General features: G+C 43.6%; 1 protein-coding gene across 3 annotated transcripts in view; it reads right to left on the bottom strand.

The window, feature by feature from the left end:
- The window catches only part of PTPRA (protein tyrosine phosphatase receptor type A), a 140,203-nt gene that overhangs the window by 76,910 nt on the left and 42,035 nt on the right, over positions 1-21,258 (bottom strand). For all 3 annotated transcript variants that reach the window (XM_083756476.1, XM_083756477.1, XM_083756478.1), the window contains exon 2: positions 6,192-6,263. In XM_083756476.1, the coding sequence (XP_083612602.1) occupies positions 6,192-6,218 (27 nt within the window). In that variant the 5' untranslated portion in view covers positions 6,219-6,263. The remainder of the gene's footprint in view (positions 1-6,191; positions 6,264-21,258) is intronic.

The following is a 21,258-nucleotide window of genomic DNA, read 5'->3' as shown; positions in this document are numbered from 1 at the left end:
ATCTTGTACATCCTCTACTACTGGGCTATGGGCCATTTCCTCCTCAACCTCCTCATAAAACAGCAACTTTGGCCCCTTCCATATATCTAAGAATGATATGCTGTTTACTGGGAAACTAGTCATTAGGCAACAGATGGAAGTCCCAAGGATGGCCAATCCATCCATCATAACAATTACAATGGAGGACAACATTCACATGGAAACATTGCAACAATGAAATGATTATAGGGGATCTGCATAATCAGATAACAGTCATTTCCATCACTGGAAGATATGGCCATCAGACTGGGACTCCCACATCACACATTCATACTAAAATGTATTCACAGTGCTAAAAAAAGAACAGAAAAAAGTCAAATCTAATACAGTGGTACCTTGTTTGTCAAACGTAATCTATTCCAGGCATCCGTTTGGCTCCCGGAACCATTCGAAAACCAAAGCGGAGCTTCTGATTGGCTGCACTTACTTCTGGGTTTGCGGCGTTCAGGAGCCAAGTCGTTCGACAACCAAGGTACCACTGTACAACCTTGGAAAAAGTTTAATTTTAGCCAAGACTTGCTGTTAGGCCACTTTTAGTCAACAGTTGCCTCACAGGATTTATTAGAAGTGTGATTTGACTCTGCACATCAATATTCCCCCCCAAATCGGGAAAAGTATCTGGCTTAGTGAAATTTGTAAAAGAAACTGGACAATAGCTAAGTGAATATGCAGTACATCTGGTAATAGTAAGAATTAGGCACCAAAAGAGGCAAAAAGGTAAGAGGAAGTGAGCGCGGAGAGAAAAGTTGATTTCTATGGAGAAATGTGAATATACACCAGGATTATCTACACAACTCTTGACTGCCCAAAGCAAAATATGAGCTTTGGTACTATTACTGCCCCATTAACCCAGATTACTTCAACTATGTCACGGGAAGAGTCCCCACCCCATGGTTGTGTCTTCTCCCAACTAAAAGCCACTTTAGGAAAAGGTGCTTTTTTTTTTACATTGTTTGCACTATCTTATAGCAACTTTGACCCATTAACAAAGCCTTCAGACTATACTGTGATCACAGAACTGGAAAGGCATTCAAGATGGCCTGGAAGTGTAGGATGATCTCTCCCACCCCCTCCAAGTTTGCTTAGGGGAGGCCACTCTTGCCAACTGATTAACAATAGAGGGAAGATAAAAGCTTGGCAGCTAAGAGCAAAGCAGAATGAGGCACATGGCACAACTAGAAAAGCCCTGCCTTAGCAGCTCCCATTGTGAACACAAATGTCTGGGATGGCTATTATGAGCAAGCAGCAATCTGGAAAACTCGTAATGGGGAGAATTCTGCTCCCACCCAAGCATGTGCCAGAGGAACTCCTTCTAAGATAAACTGTAGCACGGGCAAATGGTGTTCGGTTATTTACACTGGGAATACCCAGTTTCCAGCACATCATAAAATGTATTTTGCTGGTATTATGGGTTTGCAAGGTAATATTGCACCAGATATTGGCATGACTTTTTAGCAGCATGGCAACCAGAGCAGCATCAGCAACAGCACAATCTGTCACCTATGAGGCATCTGAATGGGGTGGAAAAGGGAAAAGATCACATGGGTGGAAAACAGATTCAGAAGAGGGATACATTATGGGAGACAAATCTTTGTGTAAATTAGCTAAAATTTGTAGAATTTTGGAACTGAAGATAATGCCAGTATGCCTCAATTTGCAATGCCTTGTAATCAGAACAGAATGGTATTTTATTTTATAGCACTATTCAGTAATAATATAAATGGAAAACAGTATTGAAAGCAGTAAACCTCTGTGCGCCGACCCTACCTTCTTTAAGGCACTAGCAAACTTATTTTTATTTATTATATTTATATCTATCCTGCCCAATGTCCTAAAGGAGCACATAGATACAGAAATATAGATACAAATAGATAGTATTTGTATAATATATATGTATAGTTCTAACAGAAAAGGCATTTCCATGCTCAAGAAAATGGCCTGAGAATGCAAGCAACTGCACAGGCGTAGAGACTCAAGTCAAGGCAACGTGAACCAGTTGGCTAAGCACAGAATTTCTGAACGGATTTCATGGCTAAAAGTAAGCCCAGGCAAGTGCCAAAAACAAGCATGAGAGAAAGATGGAACTCTGAAGTATGTAAGATTCCTCCACAGAAACATAGTTAAGAGGGGAAATTCCTCCTTAAGAACTCTCCAACCAGCCTTCCAGGCAGTCAACCTTTTTTTCCTGAGTTCTCCTCTCTCCCCTTTAAGTTGAGAAGGCCAGCTATAAATTAGTAGCTCCTAAAATAGAAGTCCCCCAAGAGCGAAGACAAAGGCAATTAATGATGATGACCAAAATCTGCTTAATTTGGCATAACTGCTTGCACTCTTGGGAAAAGCTAACTGAATCTGGCAAAGGTGCAAAGAACACTTTATAACAAGCCAAAGAGGAACATTATACTGAACCTATGTGCCTGCAAGTCAATATTTACTTCATTTACTGCAGAACTCTACAGCACTAAATTTCCAACAGAAAATGTAGAGTTTTAGATACTCTTTCAACGTGAACAAATTGTTCAAAAGGGCTGCTGTGAATAAACACAGCCAGAATTTTATTCCTACCTCTCTCAGTTATGGGTGAAACAGGCATAGGCACCGACTCCATGGGGCCTGAGGGGGCCCGAGCCCCCTCAAAAATTCGTTTGGGGGGGCTCAGCCCCCCCAATAATTTAAGAAAATTATTAGTTATATTATGCTTTGTAAAATCACAAAATTATGTTGGTATTTTTTATTTTCCTTGTTTGACGATAGTTACCTTTTAAAATACATTCAGTAATGAGTTAAAACAAATAATTATTACGGTAGTAAAAGAGGCGGTGCGAGTAGTTTTGCTCGGTGTGTGCGACTGGCCCAGCCCCTCTTTCCTTTTCCTCTCTTCTGCTCTCCCGCCGGGCGCCTGAGGGAGAGTTACTTAGCGGTTCTGAGGAGCCGCTGTTGTTTCGGCAGGGGAAAAACCGCCGCCCGCGTACCGCCGAGCTCCCTCTCTTTCCAGCCTCTCTCTCTCTCTCTCTCTCTCTCTCTCTCTCGCTATGGCCAAGGAGGAGAAGAAGCCCTTCAGCCAGTCTATGGCCGAGTGGCGGAGGTTCATCTACAACCGCCAACAGCGGCGAGTTCCTGGGGCGAACGGCCAAGAGCTGGGGTGAGGAGGGCGAGCGCGCGCGCGCGGGGAAGGGAGGGGAGGGGGCGGCCGGCACGAGGGGCGGTGGGAGGCGAGGCGCGGCGCGGCGGGCACTTGCCTTGCCCACCACGTATCTCTCTCCTTCTCGGTCTCTCTCCCTCCCTCAGCTGGCGAGGGGGCCACGAGGCAGGCAGCAGCAGCAGCAACGGGCCGGGAGCGGCTCTTAGAAAACTTCCCGGGGCAGGACCCCGGTATGGGCCCCCCCAATATTTTTTATAAGTCGGCACCCCTGGAAACAGGGGCTACTTGCTTGGGGGTTTTTTGTGTGTTTTTAATGTTTTCATCATTAATTATTACATATTGTATTCCAGGCAGGTAAGTATAAGATAGTTAACCTGCACTTATGTTAAATCTGCAGCAGAATCCACAAAAAAATAGGATCCTGCATTCCCCCATCTTCTTGGGGAGAGAAAAGAAATCTGGTTATCCTGCAGGACCTTTAGCATCAATAAGACATAAGGCAACTCCCTGTTTGTTTTTATATAAAAAAAACACCAAATGGTATTCAGAGGCATGGATAAGACCCATTGATAGTGTTATCTTCATTTGGCTGATCATCTGTACCCACTCCACAATGATATTGTTTGAAACAGAAGTCCTATGTCAGGTCACTTCAATGCGTATGTGATTTTAATATACAACTAGATAGCTGGTGTGAAATTTTGTGGCATCGTGGAACGTATTGTTACAGGCCACCCCAATCTCTGACAGATATGAGATTCCAGGGGTTCAGGTGTGCTTACCCGGGGTCTGTGGTTCCTTTTCGACAATGAGGCACAGTGGAGACTATGGCGTCTTTATGATATATGGTTTATTTACACATGTATACAGCCTGAGCCTAAACAGAGGAGCTCCTAGCATTATACCCCCAACAGATCTTCCATAGGGGCAGTAATCTTGGGCTCAAAATAGAAATTAGCCATGCTCTCTGTCTCCTACAGCCTGTCATAGTCAGCCCACCTTGTATACTGCACCCCGCCCCCCGGCGGCCTGCCTTGTGCTCTACCCCCCCCTTCCTGCCTGTCACCACTAACAGACTGGAACAATTTCCCTCCAGCTTACTTCATTCAAACTGAAATTTTGTCTCTGCCCACTAACACACAGCTGGAGGAGGATCTCCACCCACTATACTCTTTGGTGCAGCCTTGCCTTCTTAATGGCTTTCCTGATGGGATAGCTTTCTTGATGATAGCTATTACCAGGCTGGCCTATCTTGCTAAAATAAACTTAATCCAGGGGTTCAGTGTTTGGCACTGCTTAACTGCCCAAAACTCGATTGAAATCTAACTTTAAATAGGCCCAGGAATTTAGGGTGTCTCACATCCCACAAACTCATAACAATAGAATTCTGCAAGAAATTATTAATACTAATCTTGACTTGACCACTTTTCCACACACACAACTTGTCTACTCCCAGCCACACTCAGAAGCAAATGGTGGATAAAGTTGAGTTGCAGCAGAGGAAATAGGAATAAGCAAAGCAGGTGTCGTAACAGATTTCTCTGGGGCTGAAACTGAGGAAATGGGCTGGGAGGGGGAGAAGCTCTGAATTACCCTTGCAGGAGAAAATCAGCCTAAAGTGAGTGCCCAAAAAGTAAGGAAACTCACAGTAAGGAGCTCCCTGGGAGACCCTAGGAGAGAACAGCTGGCCCAAGAAAGGCCACATGTGCTTTCCTCCTCCCTCCCTCCCTCTCTCTCTCTCTCTCCAACATGCACTCCCTCTATACTGGTAGAATTCAGTTCCTGACCAGGTATTTGTGAATGTGTGACAGGGAGTGCGTATACACACATGGAGAGGATAGAAAATGTCCACGTACATTTAAAAACAGGAGAATGTACTGAAAGTTTCACATTTTCCTCCCTTAAGAGAGGCCACTTGGAAGAATAAATTGAGTGGGTCTTCTGAAATGGGGTCTCCCAATTGAAAAATTCAGGGAAGCTACTTCCTGCCCACAAGCAAATCTAATCTTATGTCAAAAACTACACAAATGTAACTTTTCAAAAGCTGATTTAAAAATCAAGTCAACAGCACGTAAGTAATGGGCAGGAAAGCAAACGAGCATAATTTGCTCTATTTTGCATACAGGATGGGGGCTATACCATCATGGCTATACAATCAGGAATAGAATAAATTGTAATAAATGTTAGTTAGAAGATGTCTGTATGTGACCCTTTCCCTCTATAAAATTTCACAGTCCAAATCATGTTATTCAAATTGATGTAATTCATTTTGCCAGCTAGAACAAACAGAAAGCTAATGGACAAGTTAACTCAACAAGGTGACTCAAACAACTAGAAGAAAGCTCATTTCAACAACTCCATCACTTCAAAGGATAGCCATCTTAGCAAGTATAAAAGAGTCAAACCCCTGCTTTTTAAAAAAGAGCCTATGAAAAGTATAAAGCCTGTATGCCTTTCGATTAAACTAATTCTATAGTCTCTGTGCTCAGTGTCTAAAAACCAACGAAGGCCTAGAAGCCTAAATTAACATCTCCTTAGTTTGCAGAGGAGAGGTTGAAGAGGGCTCCAACCCATAAATAGTGTACCAGGGACCAAGAAATCCTGTTAGCATCCCTGTTCGCCCCCATCCAGGTGGAGCCAGCAGAAGGTACAGGACAGTAAAAATATATAAGGAAGACCACTACACCTGCAGAAGCAAATGCTATTGAACTGGAGCAGACAACATTTTGTTTGTACTCAAAAATTAATAATCAGATGAAATATCTGGGTGAAACATGCAAAAAAAAAGTATCAGTATCAAATTTTATTTTGGTCACAGACATAAGATAAAACATTGATAAACTGAACACATAAGACTTAAAACACGTAAGGGATAAAAGTTGATAATAAAAAGGTGATTACACCATACATAACTTAAAAAGATAAAAAGGATAAACAGTTGAAAACGACAAAATCCACAGGTCTTGAATTTTTGGCAAAAAGCTTTAAATATTAAATTAATTCTTCTCTTTACCTTAATTATCTTAGGCACATCATCCATCCATCCGGCATTTGGATCCCATAAAGGTTCTTCAAGTTCTACCTCCTATAAAGAAACAGATAATGAGGTTTTCAGTTGAAATAAAAATTCTGTAAAATCCAAAGGCAACACGATGACCAAATACAACAATGTTGAAATAAAAATTCAGACAGGGAAGATATAATGCTCTAAGAATATGGCAACTAAATTGGAACACCTGGCTGGCAATTGTATTTTCTGGAAGGCTTTGAATGCTAAGAAACAGAACTTTGAAGCAGCATGAAAACCCAGATTTCCCAAAAGGACTGAGAGAAGATATCTTGGAGAATAATATGGCATTTGCTTAAGTTTGGAGGCAAGCCATGTAGGTGCCAGGCAAGCCTCTTAGGAGAGAGATTTCAATGAGAAGGGCACGACAAACAAAAATGCTTGCTCTCCAAGCAACCAGAGGAACATTTCAGAAAATTACCACAGACAGATACGGGAGAACAGGCTTTCCTTAAAATACCTGTGCTAGAAGCATCTCCTCCTGGAAACAAAGACCTTGTGCATTACAGAGAATTTAATTAGGAACACTTGAACACACAAACTGCCTACTGTACTGCCATCAAGGCAGCATAAAATATCCCTTGCAAAACTAAAACCCAGTGGTGGTTTCAACAGTCAAGTGCAGGTGAAGATAAAGCAGTGGAGCATGGCATACGGCGAGCCACTATTGGAGACCGAATGGGAGTCAATGGCCCAGTTGTTTGACCCAACGAGAAAATTATTTTGCTCTTGAATAATTAATTAAATTGAGCATTTGTTTATTTATTTTGGTATTTATACAGGCATCTGTATATGGTCCTCTTAAAGTGGTTCGCATCATAATGCAAATTTCACAATAAATGCCACAATTAAATCTTAAAGCACCAGGAAAACACAGCAAACAAAGGCAGCGAAAGCTATTAAATGACACTTAAAAGTCTGGGACAGCATCAAATTAATAAGTTAAAGAAGATATAAACAGGCAAGTTTGTTTAAATGGGGTTTAAACACTTATATATTGTATTCTAGCCTCATGCATGTGTCCTTTGGAGACACTGTTTGCTATGCATGTTCTGGCTCTCCCCACGCCCCCATCAAAAGGCCGAAGATTACTCCAACAGGCCAAATATTACATAATTCATCACTGTAGAAAAAAGGATGACTTGCTGACATTAGCTTTTGTGTTATAGATTTCTGTTCTAACTTGCTGTAGTACTTTCAAGTCATTAAGCAGCAGCACCCAACATACAGTGATCTGCGGAATATAGAGTTTGAGGCTTGCCTCACCTCTCATCTCTCTTTAATCATCCTGCCCCCAATCTCCAGATCCAGTTCTACTCCCCCTCATCCTCTGATCTGCCAAGCAGATCAAAAACAAAAGATCCCACATGAACGTAATGTACAGAACTAACAAGCATGCTCTGAACTAGTACATGACAGCCTGCCAGAGAGAATCAGGGCTGTTTGCTTATTGATATTTCTCATCAGCTCTGAACTAGAAAGATTTCCAAGTTAAGCAAGCTGGGGGAAACGGCATCAAAGGAAACTACTTGGGGGCAATTTGCAAGACCAAAAATGGGGTTGGGAAGAAGAGAAGCAAAAGCAGATCCACAGAAATATTTAATTGGTTCATTTAGTACCAACTTCCCTTTGCTCAGAAACACAATCATTTACATATCTTTTTCAGCGTGTGCTCTCAGCTGCAATTCCCATTTTAGCAATCCTAAATCCTTGTCTCGGGTCAGTCGGTTGGTGCGTTACGGAATAGGGTGTTGAATCCTTATCTTTTAGTTCAAAACCAACACATTATCCAATAAATAAAAACATTATGCACAGCCACAATTATGTGGCAGGTCTATGAAGGAGTAGGAAAAGCGTCAAATGTGGTGCTAGGTAACAAAAATCAGCTTCAAGAGTCGGATTAACACTGTAAACTGAGCCTCTAGCCCTTTTGCTTAAGCTTGCATGTTCAATGACTCTTAGAAAGCCTGGAGGATTTCCAGTTGGATAAAGTCTGCAGATGTATAAAACCAATCATTTAGGAGAAAGAACATGCTTGCAGGTTTCAAGCTATGGAGAATCAAGTCAAACCTTTTTCAAAAATGTTTACTCCCAAGGCAATGAATTACAATTTTTGAGCTTGTTCACAAGTGTGCAGTGGGAGGTCTTGGCTGAATGGGGGGGGCAGTAGGTGAATACTATTTTTTCCTTCCTAGAGGAGGACCAGAACTGGTGCCAAGATACAGGAGTTCTTGAAGGTTGTGTGGAAATGGAAATATACCTCTTAATTAAGAGCTCCTGATTTTAAATTGTGCATCATAAAAACATTGTAAACGCTTTCATCAAAACAAACACTGCACCCCAATAAAAAAAAACTCCTGCATATAGTAAAATTTGCAGAATTGTGCAAACTAAAAAGTCACGGAAGTGGCATAATTGGCATTGGGGGGGAGGTTGTGTTTGACATCCGAGTCCACGAAGCCCTGACCACAGGTACTTTCCTGCCACTAATTTTCCCAAAATTAACCACTATGCCCCACTACATGAGCTTCCTATGGCTCAAGGTTGGAGGAAGAGCACTGGCCTTTAATCTTTGGCCTGTTTCTACGCCTACACGTGAGAGTCTGGTGATGCAAGAAAAACCACTCAAGATTTCTGGCTTCTACTCAGGGTCAAGCTAGACCTGGAAGTTAACCACATCTCTTAATCGCATTTTTGGGACTGTGTGCGTCAGAGCAGGGGATGTTAACCCTTTCCCCCTATACTGTTCTCCTGCTGAGAACTACCCCTCCAGAGGGAGCGTTTCTAGCAAGTAGCAGCTTGGGGTGGGAAATTTCCTACAAGAACCAAGATGAAGTGGGGAGGTTAACTCTAATTCCCGCTCTTTGCACTGCAGTCCCAATCCAGGTTGGGACCCCCTGAAGCTGTTGTTACTTTTTAAGAGGAGGAGATTTATAAGCACTGGATTCAAAGTTAGCTCCATGTATTAGCACCAGTAGTGATGTATGGAAGTGAGAGCTGGACCATAAAGAAGGCTGATCGCCGAAGAATTGATGCTTTTGAATTATGGTGCTGGAGGATACTCTTGAGAGTCCCATGGACTGCAAGAAGATCAAACCGATCCATTCTGAAGGAAATCAGCCCTGAGTGCTCACTGGAAGGACAGATTGTGAAGCTGAGGCTCCAGTACTTTGGCCACCTCATGAGAAGAGAAGACTCCCTGGAAAAGACCCTGATGTTGGGAAGATGGAGGGCACAAGGAGAAGGGGATGACAGAGGACGAGATGGTTGGACAGTGTTCTTGAAGCTACCAGCACGAGTTTGACTAAACTGCGGGAGGCAGTGGAAGACAGGAGTGCCTGGCGTGCTCTGGTCCATGGGGTCACGAAGAGTCGAATACGACTAAACAACAACAACATACTTTGACCCTTCCTCTCCCCCCCTCCTCTTAATATGTTATATTTGAAGGGGACATAAGCTCACATCAAGCACCAAAGAGGAAAGGCTCAGTAGTAGAGCACCCGCCATCTCTGATTCAATTCCCAGCATCTCCAGGTAGGGCTGGGAGTTTTCCACTGCCAGTAAGTCAGTATAGACAAAACTGAGGTAGATGGGCCAATGCCTCTGACCCAGTATAGGGCAGCTTCCTATGTACCATTTGAGAGTTTGCCTTCTCCACTGTGCTAAGCAGAGTCCTCTTCTCAAACCGTCTCTTGCTCAGGTTCCCCCAACCCAAAAAGCACCATAATTTGAATTAAAATCACATCAATTAAAGGCTTCCACTTTTTCAGAAACTTCCTTTTCCCTCCAGCATTCTCTCTGTCAAGGGTCAGGAAATACGACACAGCAAAGTAAGGCAGCCTTTTAGGAAATGAAACACAAAAACGGTATTTTTAAACAGGTCATTTTTCAGATGGCAGTAGCATGCCCTTTCTTCTTTTGCATGTGGATCATCAAGCCCAGGGGTTAGTAAACCTTTTCAGCAGGGGGCCAGTCCACTGTCCCTCAGACCTTGTGGGGGGCCAGACTATATTTTGAAAATGAAAATAAAAATGAACGAATTCCTATGCCTCACAAATAATCTAAAGGTGCATTTTAAATAAAAGCACACATTCTACTCATGTAAAAACATGCTGATTTCCGGACCATCTGCGGGCCGGATTTAGAAGATGATTGGGCCGGCCCCAGCCCCTGGGCCTTAGTTTGCCTACCCATAATCAATCCTTTAGACCCAGGGCCAGTCAATGTGTGTCATGATAATTAAACATAGTTAATCTTCCAGTGATGGTTTGCTGGAGGTTCATTTCAGATTAGGTACTGGTAGATGAGGACACCTGATCACACTGGAAAAAAACTCTGCTTAATGTGATCCAGTGGAAGAACGAGCTGGAAATTGTAGGCACTTAAAATTGATGGGGACTGTAAGTCACTACAATTAAGGGCAGGACCGTGAATAGTTCTGTGGGAGCACAAGATGGTAGTTGGCACCAAGTTAAGCTTTTGGAGAAATCTCAGCTTCCGTCATTTAAGAAAAGCAGGTTTCTAGCCCTTATGGTTGCAAAGTTAAATTCGAAAGCATATGACAATGTCTGTTGAAACCTCTGAAAGTTTCCAACGGCTGGGGCATCATTTCAAGGCACTTCCCCCTTTTTTGACCAGGAAAGCCAGCTTATTCCAAATGAGAAGAATTATGCCAACTTGCATAATGTATACAGGCCTAAGAATTCAGCTTTTCTTAGGGCAGAACGTAACCTTTATTAGCATACTTGCCAGGGTGGTGTGGTGCTGTCACTGCTCAACAAAGAATCTAAAAAGCACACAACTAACTTGGGAAGCCAACCTCAAATTTCCAAACTCTAAAAGTAGTGAGCTTCCTCAAAACGCCCTAGTGCCTTATAATTATTAGCAGATCAGACTATGTTGCGCAAAAGAAAGCAGGTGTGCCCAGTTTTTTAATCACTCTTATGCTCAAAGGGTTGGTTGGCTTTTGTGGTTATGTTTTGTTTAGAGAATGAGTGCAAACCACATAGTGTTGTTTGGACACTGGCAGGATAAATGTTTAATCATTTGCATTTACACAATTTGCCACCTAACTGCTTTTTCGTGAAACAGAATTTGGATTACAGTACCTTGATAAAGAATATTATTGTTTTATACAAAGAATATCAACATACAGATTAAGCTATGAAAAATCCATTTGAGCTCTAAATTGTCACCCTTGTGAAGTAGTCGTGCTCCTAAAATTTGTAGCAAAACTAGTCCCAGCAACCAGAACTGAGCTACGAAACAGGACAAAAGGTCTATAGATCAAGGTTCACAGGAAAGCCACAGCTCAAGATAAAGTGTTTATGTCTAGAGATGTGCCAGATTACTGGCTCAAATCCACAATAGGGGTCCAGGAGTGGAAAGAAGCCTACCTCAAGCGCAGCTCCAGATGTTACACACAGCTGTGGCTTCTCACTTTAAATCTGCATTGGTCTGCTAATGTTTCCCTGGAATGTGTTTTCACATGCTCCTGCATTTGAAAAATCTGTGCACCTTTTCCATGAAGACAAGCAACACTAAACCCAGGTCACATTTGCAGCAGGTGTTTGTGACAAGAGACAAGCCACCCATTTTGCCAACTCTTGAAAACCTCTACGTACAAACACGGCGCTCCTTCAAACAAAAAAAACTAGCAACAACATAAAAGGTTATCCAAAGAAGCAAGTGCTTGTTGTCTCTTTCTATGAAAGACAGTTCTATATGGAAGCCACATGCTCCAATCTAAAAGACCTATCGCTGATGTGTGAAAGTGGGCCATCATTACTCTGCAGAAAGAAGGCATCTGAACATACTCACAGACACTACTAGTATTAGTCGTTCCAAGATATGGAAAACAGAATACAGGACTGAGCCTTGGTTCAAATATGCAATAGGTTGTGGAAAGGTGCGATACAGTACACTGATAAGCAGAGAGGCAAGTTGCCTATTGTACAAGCCCAGGGTGAACCGATTCAAAAACGGTTTAAATCACCCATTTAAACCCAATTGCCCACTGTGCTCAGGAGATATTCAGCAGTAAATTGCAAATATGCATTGCATTTTAATTGGTCGCGGGTGGCGCTGTGGGTTAAACCACAGAGCCTACGACTTGCCAATCAGAAGGTCAGCGGTTCAAATCCCCGTGACGGGGTGAGCTCCCCTTGCTCGGTCCCTGCTCCTGCCAACCTAGCAGTTCGAAAGCACGTCAAGTGCAAGTAGATGAATAGGTACCGCTCTGGCGGGAAGGTAAACGGTGTTTCCGTGTGCTGCTCTGGTTCGCCAGAAGCGGCTTAGTCATGCTGGCCACCTGACCCGGAAGCTGTATGCTGGCTCCCTCGGCCAATAAAACGAGATGAGCGCCGCAACCCCCGAGTCGTCCGCGACTGGACCTAATGGTCAGGGGTCCCCTTACCTTTACCTTTATAGCTATTAAAGCATACTGTTTTGCAATAAATGTCTAAAGGCTGTCACAGTGTCACCTGGAAGATGGAGCATGCTTGTTTTCTCATGCTCCGGAGGCTGGAATGGATTCAACCAATGGATTCAAGTTATAAGAAAGGAGATTCCGACTAAACATCAGAAAGAACTTTCTGATGGTAACAGCAATTTGACAGTGGGACAGATTCCCTCAGAAGGTGGTAGACTGTCCTTTCTGGAAGATTTCTAAGCAGAGGTTGGGTGGCCATAATCATCATCATAATAATTTATTATTTATATTCCACCCATCTGGCTGGGTTCCCCCATCAGTCATGGATGCTTTAGTTGAGGTTCCTGCATAGCAGGGGGTTGGACTAAATGCCCCTTGGGTCCCTTTCAGCTCTACAATTCTGTGATGCTATAAATTGTCTGCAGGGAGATGGCATTTACATGTACATCTGAAGAATTCCCCACAGCCTGGAATTCTGCATGATCAGGGTTCTGGGTTGCATGGAAAGCTCCCTCCTTGCCGATAGCCACGTTATACATGGGAGAGGGGCACACATATACCCGAAGGGGGCAACTGACTCCATTCCTTCCTCACATGTTGATCTAACCAAAGAACAGAACACCTGGATAGGGCAAAATAAAAGACAGCCTTTCTTTCTTGGGATGAAATCCTGTTAGCCTGATGCTATCAGCTTGTCACGGTTACCTCCAATACACTGTGACAGCAAAAGGGTTAAAACAGACTGTCCGCTGTGTAGAAATTGAAGCTGGCATTTAAAACTCAGGATACTAGGAACTGTCTGCTCATCATCCATTCAGGCTGCCATCAGCAATATCCTCCATACTCCAATCATTGCACATCATCTCGTTACCAAGGGAATACAAAGTGATGAGCTGGCTGGGGTAGCGGGGGGGAGAGACTCAGAGGGAAGCTTTCTGTGCGCAGTGTTAGCCTACTTTGGATGCTTTTTCTACATCTGCAAAAGAAAAGAAAGTGACACCACAGTTTCAGCAATTGCACTGGCTTCCTGTTGTCTGCAAGACACAATTCGAGATGCTGGCTTGATTCATACAAAGCTTTAGGCTAAAGAATGAGGCCCAACCAACCCAAGAGACTCTCTCTGTGTGATCCACTGTAAAATCTTGGACTCAGAGAGCTCTTAATACAGTAGTACCTCGGGTTACATACACTTCAGGTTACATACGCTTCAGGTTACAGACTCCGCTAACCCAGAAATAGTACCTCGGGTTAAGAACTTTGCTTCAGGATGAGAACAGAAATTGTGCTCCGGCGGTGCGGTGGCAGCGCCAGGCCCCATTAGCTTAAGTGGTGCTTCAGGTTAAGAACAGTTTCAGGTTAAGAACGGACCTCCAGAACGAATTAAGTACTTTACCCGAGGTACCACTGCATAGCCATCCTAGGCCCAAGCTACAGGTGCAGGAACATCCTTGGTGCCCCACTCACCCCGCTCTAGTCCTGAAACTCTTATCTCTCCTCCCGGGATACAAACCAAAACCAGAGCATCTTCTGGAAGCTTAAAGACAGCCGTATTTGGACTAGTATTCAATGGCAGAAAGATATGCTGGTGGCATTCAGTGGTTCTATCCACTGCAAGTCCTACTTAGTGTAGACTCGTTTAAATTAATGCCCATGACTAACAATGTTCCCAAGTTAGTAATGGCCATTAATTTAAGTGGATCTTCTCTGAGTAAAACATTGTTGAATGCAACCCTGTGGTTTTTAAAGAGGAGGAAGTGGTGACTGGGATGTGAGCAGGATGAGGGAAGGAGGGAATTGTTAACATTAAGCCATTCATTGTCACTTCACTACTACTCCAAATCCCCCTTGAGAATAGCAGAATGCCTTTCCTTGGCTGAGGAGAGCAGAAGTGGGAACACCTGCAGTCTGGAAGCTGGGATTGTCCATATTGCCTGAAAAGAAGCAGGCAGTCCATAGCCTTTGCCCAAACGTGGTTTATATACATTGCTTAATCATGTTTACACCTTTCCATGGTTTGCATTATTGTTGCTAATGATGTTTTAAAATTAGACATGCAACAAAGCATTGCAAAGTACCTTCACCTTATGGCAAGAATGCTCCTGTTCAGGTTTTCAGACACCAATACCCTCCTCCATAATATTATAAGCTATAACCAGCTCAAGCAGGCCATTCTATTTTCTGTTTTGATTTCCAAGCAATACTCACTGTTCTGTGGTTACTGACCATGAGCCATCCTAAACAGGTTTCTTGATTTAAAGGGGGTGGGGCAGGTTTCCTCCATTAGGATTTGTCATACATCTGCAAACCTCTGGGTTCCCCCAAGCTTGCTGAAACTTCCCCCTTGTTTCTCAGTGGTCCCATTTTGGCTCCAATCTTGTTGGAACTCAATTTGCTATTAGAGGAAGTGATGTTTGAGATATTTAAAATCTCATTTTATTAACGAAACTATTTCCATCTGGCTGCAGCAGAGAGAGAAATTGAACAGCTGGGTGGACTCCATTGTCTTGGCTGAGAGAGAGGCTAGAAACCATTTGGCTGTTCTCTTTGCTGAGCAGTCTCCATTCCAGCTTTTCATTATAAGAATAATTATATAACTTTAAGAATGGGTGTCTGAGCTTGCTTTCCCCTCTCCATCCCTTTTTCCTCTTGTGCCATATATTTTAGATTGTAAATCTGTGGTTCAAGACCATTTAATATTTTCACAGAACCTAGAGATTACGGGCTTTTTTTTTTCTTTTACACCTCCCTCGCCTTGGTCTCCCTTGCTCTCTGTCCAGTTTGCATCTGTAGCACTAAGTCAAACCAATGTGAATGAGCAAATGTGTGAGTTCCCAGAGCAAAGATCACAGCAGCTGCACTCCTCTCCCAAGTCCTGCTGATGCTGCCATGCACCCAGGAGCTAAGCCATGGTTTAGCTCATGGGTAGGCAAACTAAGGCCCAGGGGCCAGATCCAGCCCAATCACCTTCTAAATCCGGCCCGCGGACGGTCCAGAAATCAGCATTTTTTTTACATGAATAGAATGTGTGCTTTTATTTAAAATGCATCTCTGAGTTATTTGTGGGGCATAGGAATCCGTTCATTTTTCTTCTTCTTCTTAAAAATATAGTCTGGTCCCCCACAAGGTCTGAGGAACAGTAGGCTGGCCCCCTGCTCAAAATGTTTGCTGACCCTTGGTTTAGCTTAATGCTACGTTTGAACCCAGCCCCATAGCCTCTCTCACTCTAGACTAGGAGTTGTCAGCCTGGTCCCTACCCTCCACTAGTGTGTGTTTCAGGATTCTAGGTGGGCGGTAGGGGGTTCTATGGCACAAGCTGAATCCTCCTTCTATCCAAGCACTGGTGGGCGGTAAGGAAATTTTACCATCAAGAAAGATGCATTAGTGAGCGGTAGGTATAAAAAGGTTGACTACCCCTGCTCTAAACAAACCACGTGACCCCAGATCTGAGTATAATGCTAAGCAAAACCATGGCTTAGTGGCAGGTAAGGGAGAAGCCACAGGACTGCTTGCTGCAGCAGAGATCCTCACACTAGGGACCCATTCATTCACGCTGAGCCATGGTTTGGCTAAGCATTGTATCGACCACTCTATTACACCAGGCACTTTTATACATTTCTCTTGAACTTTCCATAAAAGGCTTTCAAAGACAGGATGCTTTGCTGGAAGGATCATTTTGACCCACGAGATCCAGTTCTATTTCTGACCCTGTTCTATTGTCTGAGAACTATGCGCTTCCTTTCTGTTCTCTTTCATTTCCCCCACTAGATCTTCTGCTAGGCACGTTTCATCAGCCTACATACATATACATCAAGGAATGAGCCAGACCTTGACCTGCTCCTACTGAAGTCTCCTACTGTATATGATGGTGTAAATTAAGGGTTGGTGAATTTTTATTCTGCAATCACAGCATCCAGTTATGCTCCATTCCTATACAATTATAGTTATGTTTTTATGAAGGTAGCTCATAAAATCATGCTTGTCATCTCTTCCTAAATAAAGTATATTTTTAGAACTCTTGGGAGGTTGTGTGCCGTGAACCCTACAGCTCAGAAACATCCAGTTTTAAAACATGTTACATCTCATGTTCTCCTTATTAGAAATGCTTACAGAAGACATGCTAGACATATATTCCTACATTCTTTTTTTAAAGACAACTTACTGCATATTGCTTTCAAAATGTATCTGAGTTTTGTAGTTGCTTCCCATGAACAGTCTACTGTGAAATTTACTTCAAATTCTTCAAAATAAAAATAGACAATCCGGGTGGGGTGGGGTCAAAAGATTTAAGACCAACTAGCTACTCCTCTCTGGTCTTGCAGAATAGAAACTTGGAAGAGAAATGATACTAGTGTCATTCTGAAATAGGCAAAAAAAAAAGCGCGCACATTTCCCCACACAGCAATTATGGCATTAAAACACAAGCTACGCACCCAAGGCCAGAATCCACAAGAAATGTACACGCACCAAGACCCCAGCATAATCCCTGAAGAGGCCCTATGCTTTCGAAACTAAAGCATCAGACACTCCAGTTTCAGACAACAAAATCATCCTCCAGAAAAAGCCTGTGTGCCACACAAAAATAACTTCCCTTTTCCCTTATTAGTGGTGTGTCTACAAAAAAGCCCCTCTAATACAATGAGTCAATTTAAACACCAGCTGCCAGTCTTGATTATAAGTTATGCCACACAGTTTCTGCTGCCTGGCCGTAGCAACAGGTCCTACTGTGCATCCTCTGGACAGGTACATTCTCAAGGCTGGAGAAGAATGAGTTGGGTGAGTGGGAAAGTCTAATGAGAATGAGTCTCTTGTTGGGCAGTTTGCAAGCATCACTGTTTGTTACTGCTACTTGGTTTCCCAAAATGGCATGGAGGAAAAATTAAAAATTGGTGGGAAACACAAAACAGTAATTTTGAGACTCTATCTCTGTGGAGTGCAGATAAATTCACCGAACTGGTTGGTGGTGGCTTAAGGGCTTAGTGGTTAGCTTGAAAAAAGGTATCAACCACTGTGTAAGACGCAAATTTCATGTTAGGGATCATTAGGAAAGGGACTAGAAAGTTAAACTGCTAATATCATAATGGCATTACGCAAAATTATGGCACAAATGCACTTGGCATACTGCATACAGGTCTTGTTTTGTCACCTCAAAAGGGATATTGTAAAGGTTCAGAAAGGGGCAACCAACATTATCGTGGGACTAGAGCAACACACACAGCATGCAGGTGGCGCTGTGGGTAAAACCTCAGTGCCTAGGACTAGCTGATCGCAAGGTCGGCGGTTTGAATCCCCGCGGCGGGGTGAGCTCCTGTCGTTCGGTCCCAGCTCCTGCCCACCTAGCAGTTCGAAAGCACCCCTAAGTGCAAGTAGATAAATAGGTACCACTCCAGCGGGAAGGTAAACGGCGTTTCCGTGTGCGGCACTGGTGCTGGCTCGCCAGTTGCAGCTTCGTCACGCTGGCCACGTGACCCGGAAATGTTTTCGGGTGGCGCCGGCTCCCAGCCTCTTGAGCGAGATGAGCGCGCAACCCTAGAGTCGGTCACGACTGGCCCGTACGGGCAGGGGTACCTTTACCTTTACCTTTAGAGCAACACACACCTGTGGAGGGTGGGGTATAAATAATAAATTATTATTATATTATTATTATTTAGTTTAGAAATAAGGCAATGATAAAGGTAAAGGTAAAGGGACCCCTGACCATTAGGTCCAGTCGCGGACGACTCTGGGGTTGTGGCCGGCGTACAGCTTCCGGGTCATGGGGCCAGCATGACTAAGCCGCTTCTGGCGAACCAGAGCAGCAGACGGAAATGCCGTTTACCTTCCCGCTGGAGTGGTACCTATTTATCTACTTGCACCTTGATGTGCTTTCGAACTGCTAGGTTGGCAGGAGCAGGGACCGAGCAATGGGAACTCACCCCATCATGGGGATTTGAACCGCCGACCTTCTGATCGACAAGCCCTAGGCTCTGTGGTTTAACCCACAGCGCCACCCGCGTCCCAAGGCAATGATAGAGTTGTATAAACTTATACATAGTATGGAGAAAGCAAATGAAATTTTTCTACCTCTGGAACCCAGGCCTACCCAAAGAAGTGTACATTGGAAAACTCAGGATAAACAAAAGCAAGCACTTTTTTCACACAGTACATAGTTTACTTCTGTCACCAACTTCATGATGACCAACTCAAGTGGCTTTAAAAAGGAAAATTCACGAGGGATAAGCCGCAATGGCTATGTTCTCCCTCCACTGCCAGAGGCATTATGACTATGAAGACTAGTTGCTGGCAATCGCAGGTGGGGAGAGTGTTGTCGTACCCAGGTTCTGCTTCCAGGCTTCCCATAGGCAACTGAGTGGCCACAGCAGGGCGCTTAAGTTCTTAAGAATGTTTGAAACTAGAGCTGAAGAGAAGGAAAACAGTGCTGCTACTCTAGAGAGGGAACGTGCTGGGCTGCTGTGAATAAAAAGCAGAGCTGGCGTGCATTTAAACTAAAACTAAAAGTGCAAAACTATGAGCAGCATGGTATAACCGATTCTCAAAGTCCTCCCCCCAATATTTACTTTTAATTGAGTCTTCCAGATTTGCCCATATATCTCCCTCCTTTAAGCAGTAGCAGTTTATCCATACCATAATCAGAAATGAAGTTTGGTTACAAAAAACACACATTTCCAGAATGAAAATACAATAAAATACACCTGTATAAATAGCAAACATGTGCTATCGATAACATAGCGAGCTTCTTCACAGAAGGGCAGGCAGCAATCCTACTTGTATATATCCAGAATGCTAGTTTAGAATGAAAGCCCAAACTCTCACAATTCTTCATAAAAGGGCATGTTCTGTATTTAATAAAAATGTGGAAAATTCCAAGATGCTAACATGCCCAGTAGTATCCTCCATGTTGCAGATATGAGGAAGGGCTTACCTAAGGTCACCTAGTAAATACATACAACTGAGGGAAAATTTTGCTGCCCGCCTCCCAGTTAGTATATTGTATGTTTAGCTACTACAGTGGTGCCCCACAAGACGAATGCCTCGCAAAACGAAAAACCCGCAAGACGAAAGGGTTTTTCGGTTTTTGCGTCGCTTCGCAAGACGAATTTCCCTGTGGGCTTGCTTCGCAAGACGAAAACGTCTTGCAAGTTTGTTCGCTTTTTTCCTAAAGCCGCTTGAAGAGGCGCAGTTGCGATGGACCATGCTTCGCAAGACGAAAAACATCGCAAGACGAAAAGACTCGCGGAACGAATTATTTTCGCCTTGCGATGCACCACTGTATTCCATATCAACTCTCTTAGTAATCTGTCCTAACAGAAAGTCTGAGATTCACAGGCAGGTTGCAACTTGCCAAAGGCTACCCAGTGTGCTTTACCTGCTAAGGAGAGCTGAACTCTTCACCCCAACCTCCAAGCCTAATTTTCTTTCTACTAACACAAACTCTCTGTTTACAAAATCAAACAGGTTAAAAGTCACCTGGTGGGAAGGAACAGAAATCTTTCAGCTGCCCTGTGTTGTGTTTTTGATTGCAAAACATGAGTTGAAAATATGTTAGAGGGTTTTTCTTTGTTTGATTTAAAAAAATAAAAATAAAAGGTTCTCTTGCACAGGAAGGTTAAAAGTACATGGGGATGTTTTCCTACGCAGGGCCTCTTATGGCTATGCTCCTCCTGATTAGTTATAAGGCTGGGAGAGGAGTGGAAATATTGCACCGAATTTTTCCGAGTATAAGACGCCCCCATGTATAAGACGCGCCCTGTATTTTGGGACCGCAACAAAAAAATTGGGGTGGGGGGTTGCTCGCCACCCAAAGCCCACCTGCTCACTCGACATAACTACAGTCAACTGCGCGCACGCCTCGCCGCTGCTGTAAATCGACCGCCCAATTACCGCAGTCACAGCCAATCATCAGCAGGCCTTGCCACAGCAACCAATCACATGCTCAATCGCCACTGCCAATCCTCTGCTGGCTGCTGCCATCAATCACCCGTCCACCCTCTGCTATCCATGTATAAGACAACCCGCAATTTCTCCCTATTATTTCTAAGGAAAAACTATTGTCTTATACATGGAAAAATACGGTATACAGGTCAGCAGAGTCCCCACCCATGCTGGCAAAGAGAGTATAGCAGGGGTGTGGAACCTCCAGCCAAGGGGTCAAATACAGCCTTCCATACTTCTCTCTCTGGCCCTTGGAACGCTCTAGCACTCTCTTTGAAAACTCCAATTTTGCTCTTCTGGGGGCTGTTATATACAATTCCATCTTGAAGCCCCTTTCACTAGCCAAGGCTGGTGCACCACCTGCAACTGTATTAAATTCTGTTAAACCCAGTTGCAGCTATTACCGCACTGTTTATCATCTTGCTTAGACTGTTGCAGAGGATTGTGTGTTATGCTTGCCTTTGAAGGCAGTTTTGGAAACTGAGATGAATATTAACTGGGACCAAACCTATGAAAACATATTATGCCAGTTTTGAAACAGCTCCACTGGCTGCATGTCCATTTCCAGGCACAATTCAAAGAGCCTTAATAATTTGGGGCCAAGGTGCTAATCTGCCTTGCCATTAAAATTTACTTTCAAGGCCAAGCAGGTGG

Source organism: Podarcis gaigeae (genome assembly GCF_964106915.1).
Source record: "Podarcis gaigeae genome assembly, chromosome: 9".
NCBI classification, from domain to species: domain Eukaryota; kingdom Metazoa; phylum Chordata; class Lepidosauria; order Squamata; family Lacertidae; genus Podarcis; species Podarcis gaigeae.
The sequence above is the reverse complement of the archived record's forward strand: the minus strand, read 5'-3'. Positions and strand labels throughout refer to the sequence as shown.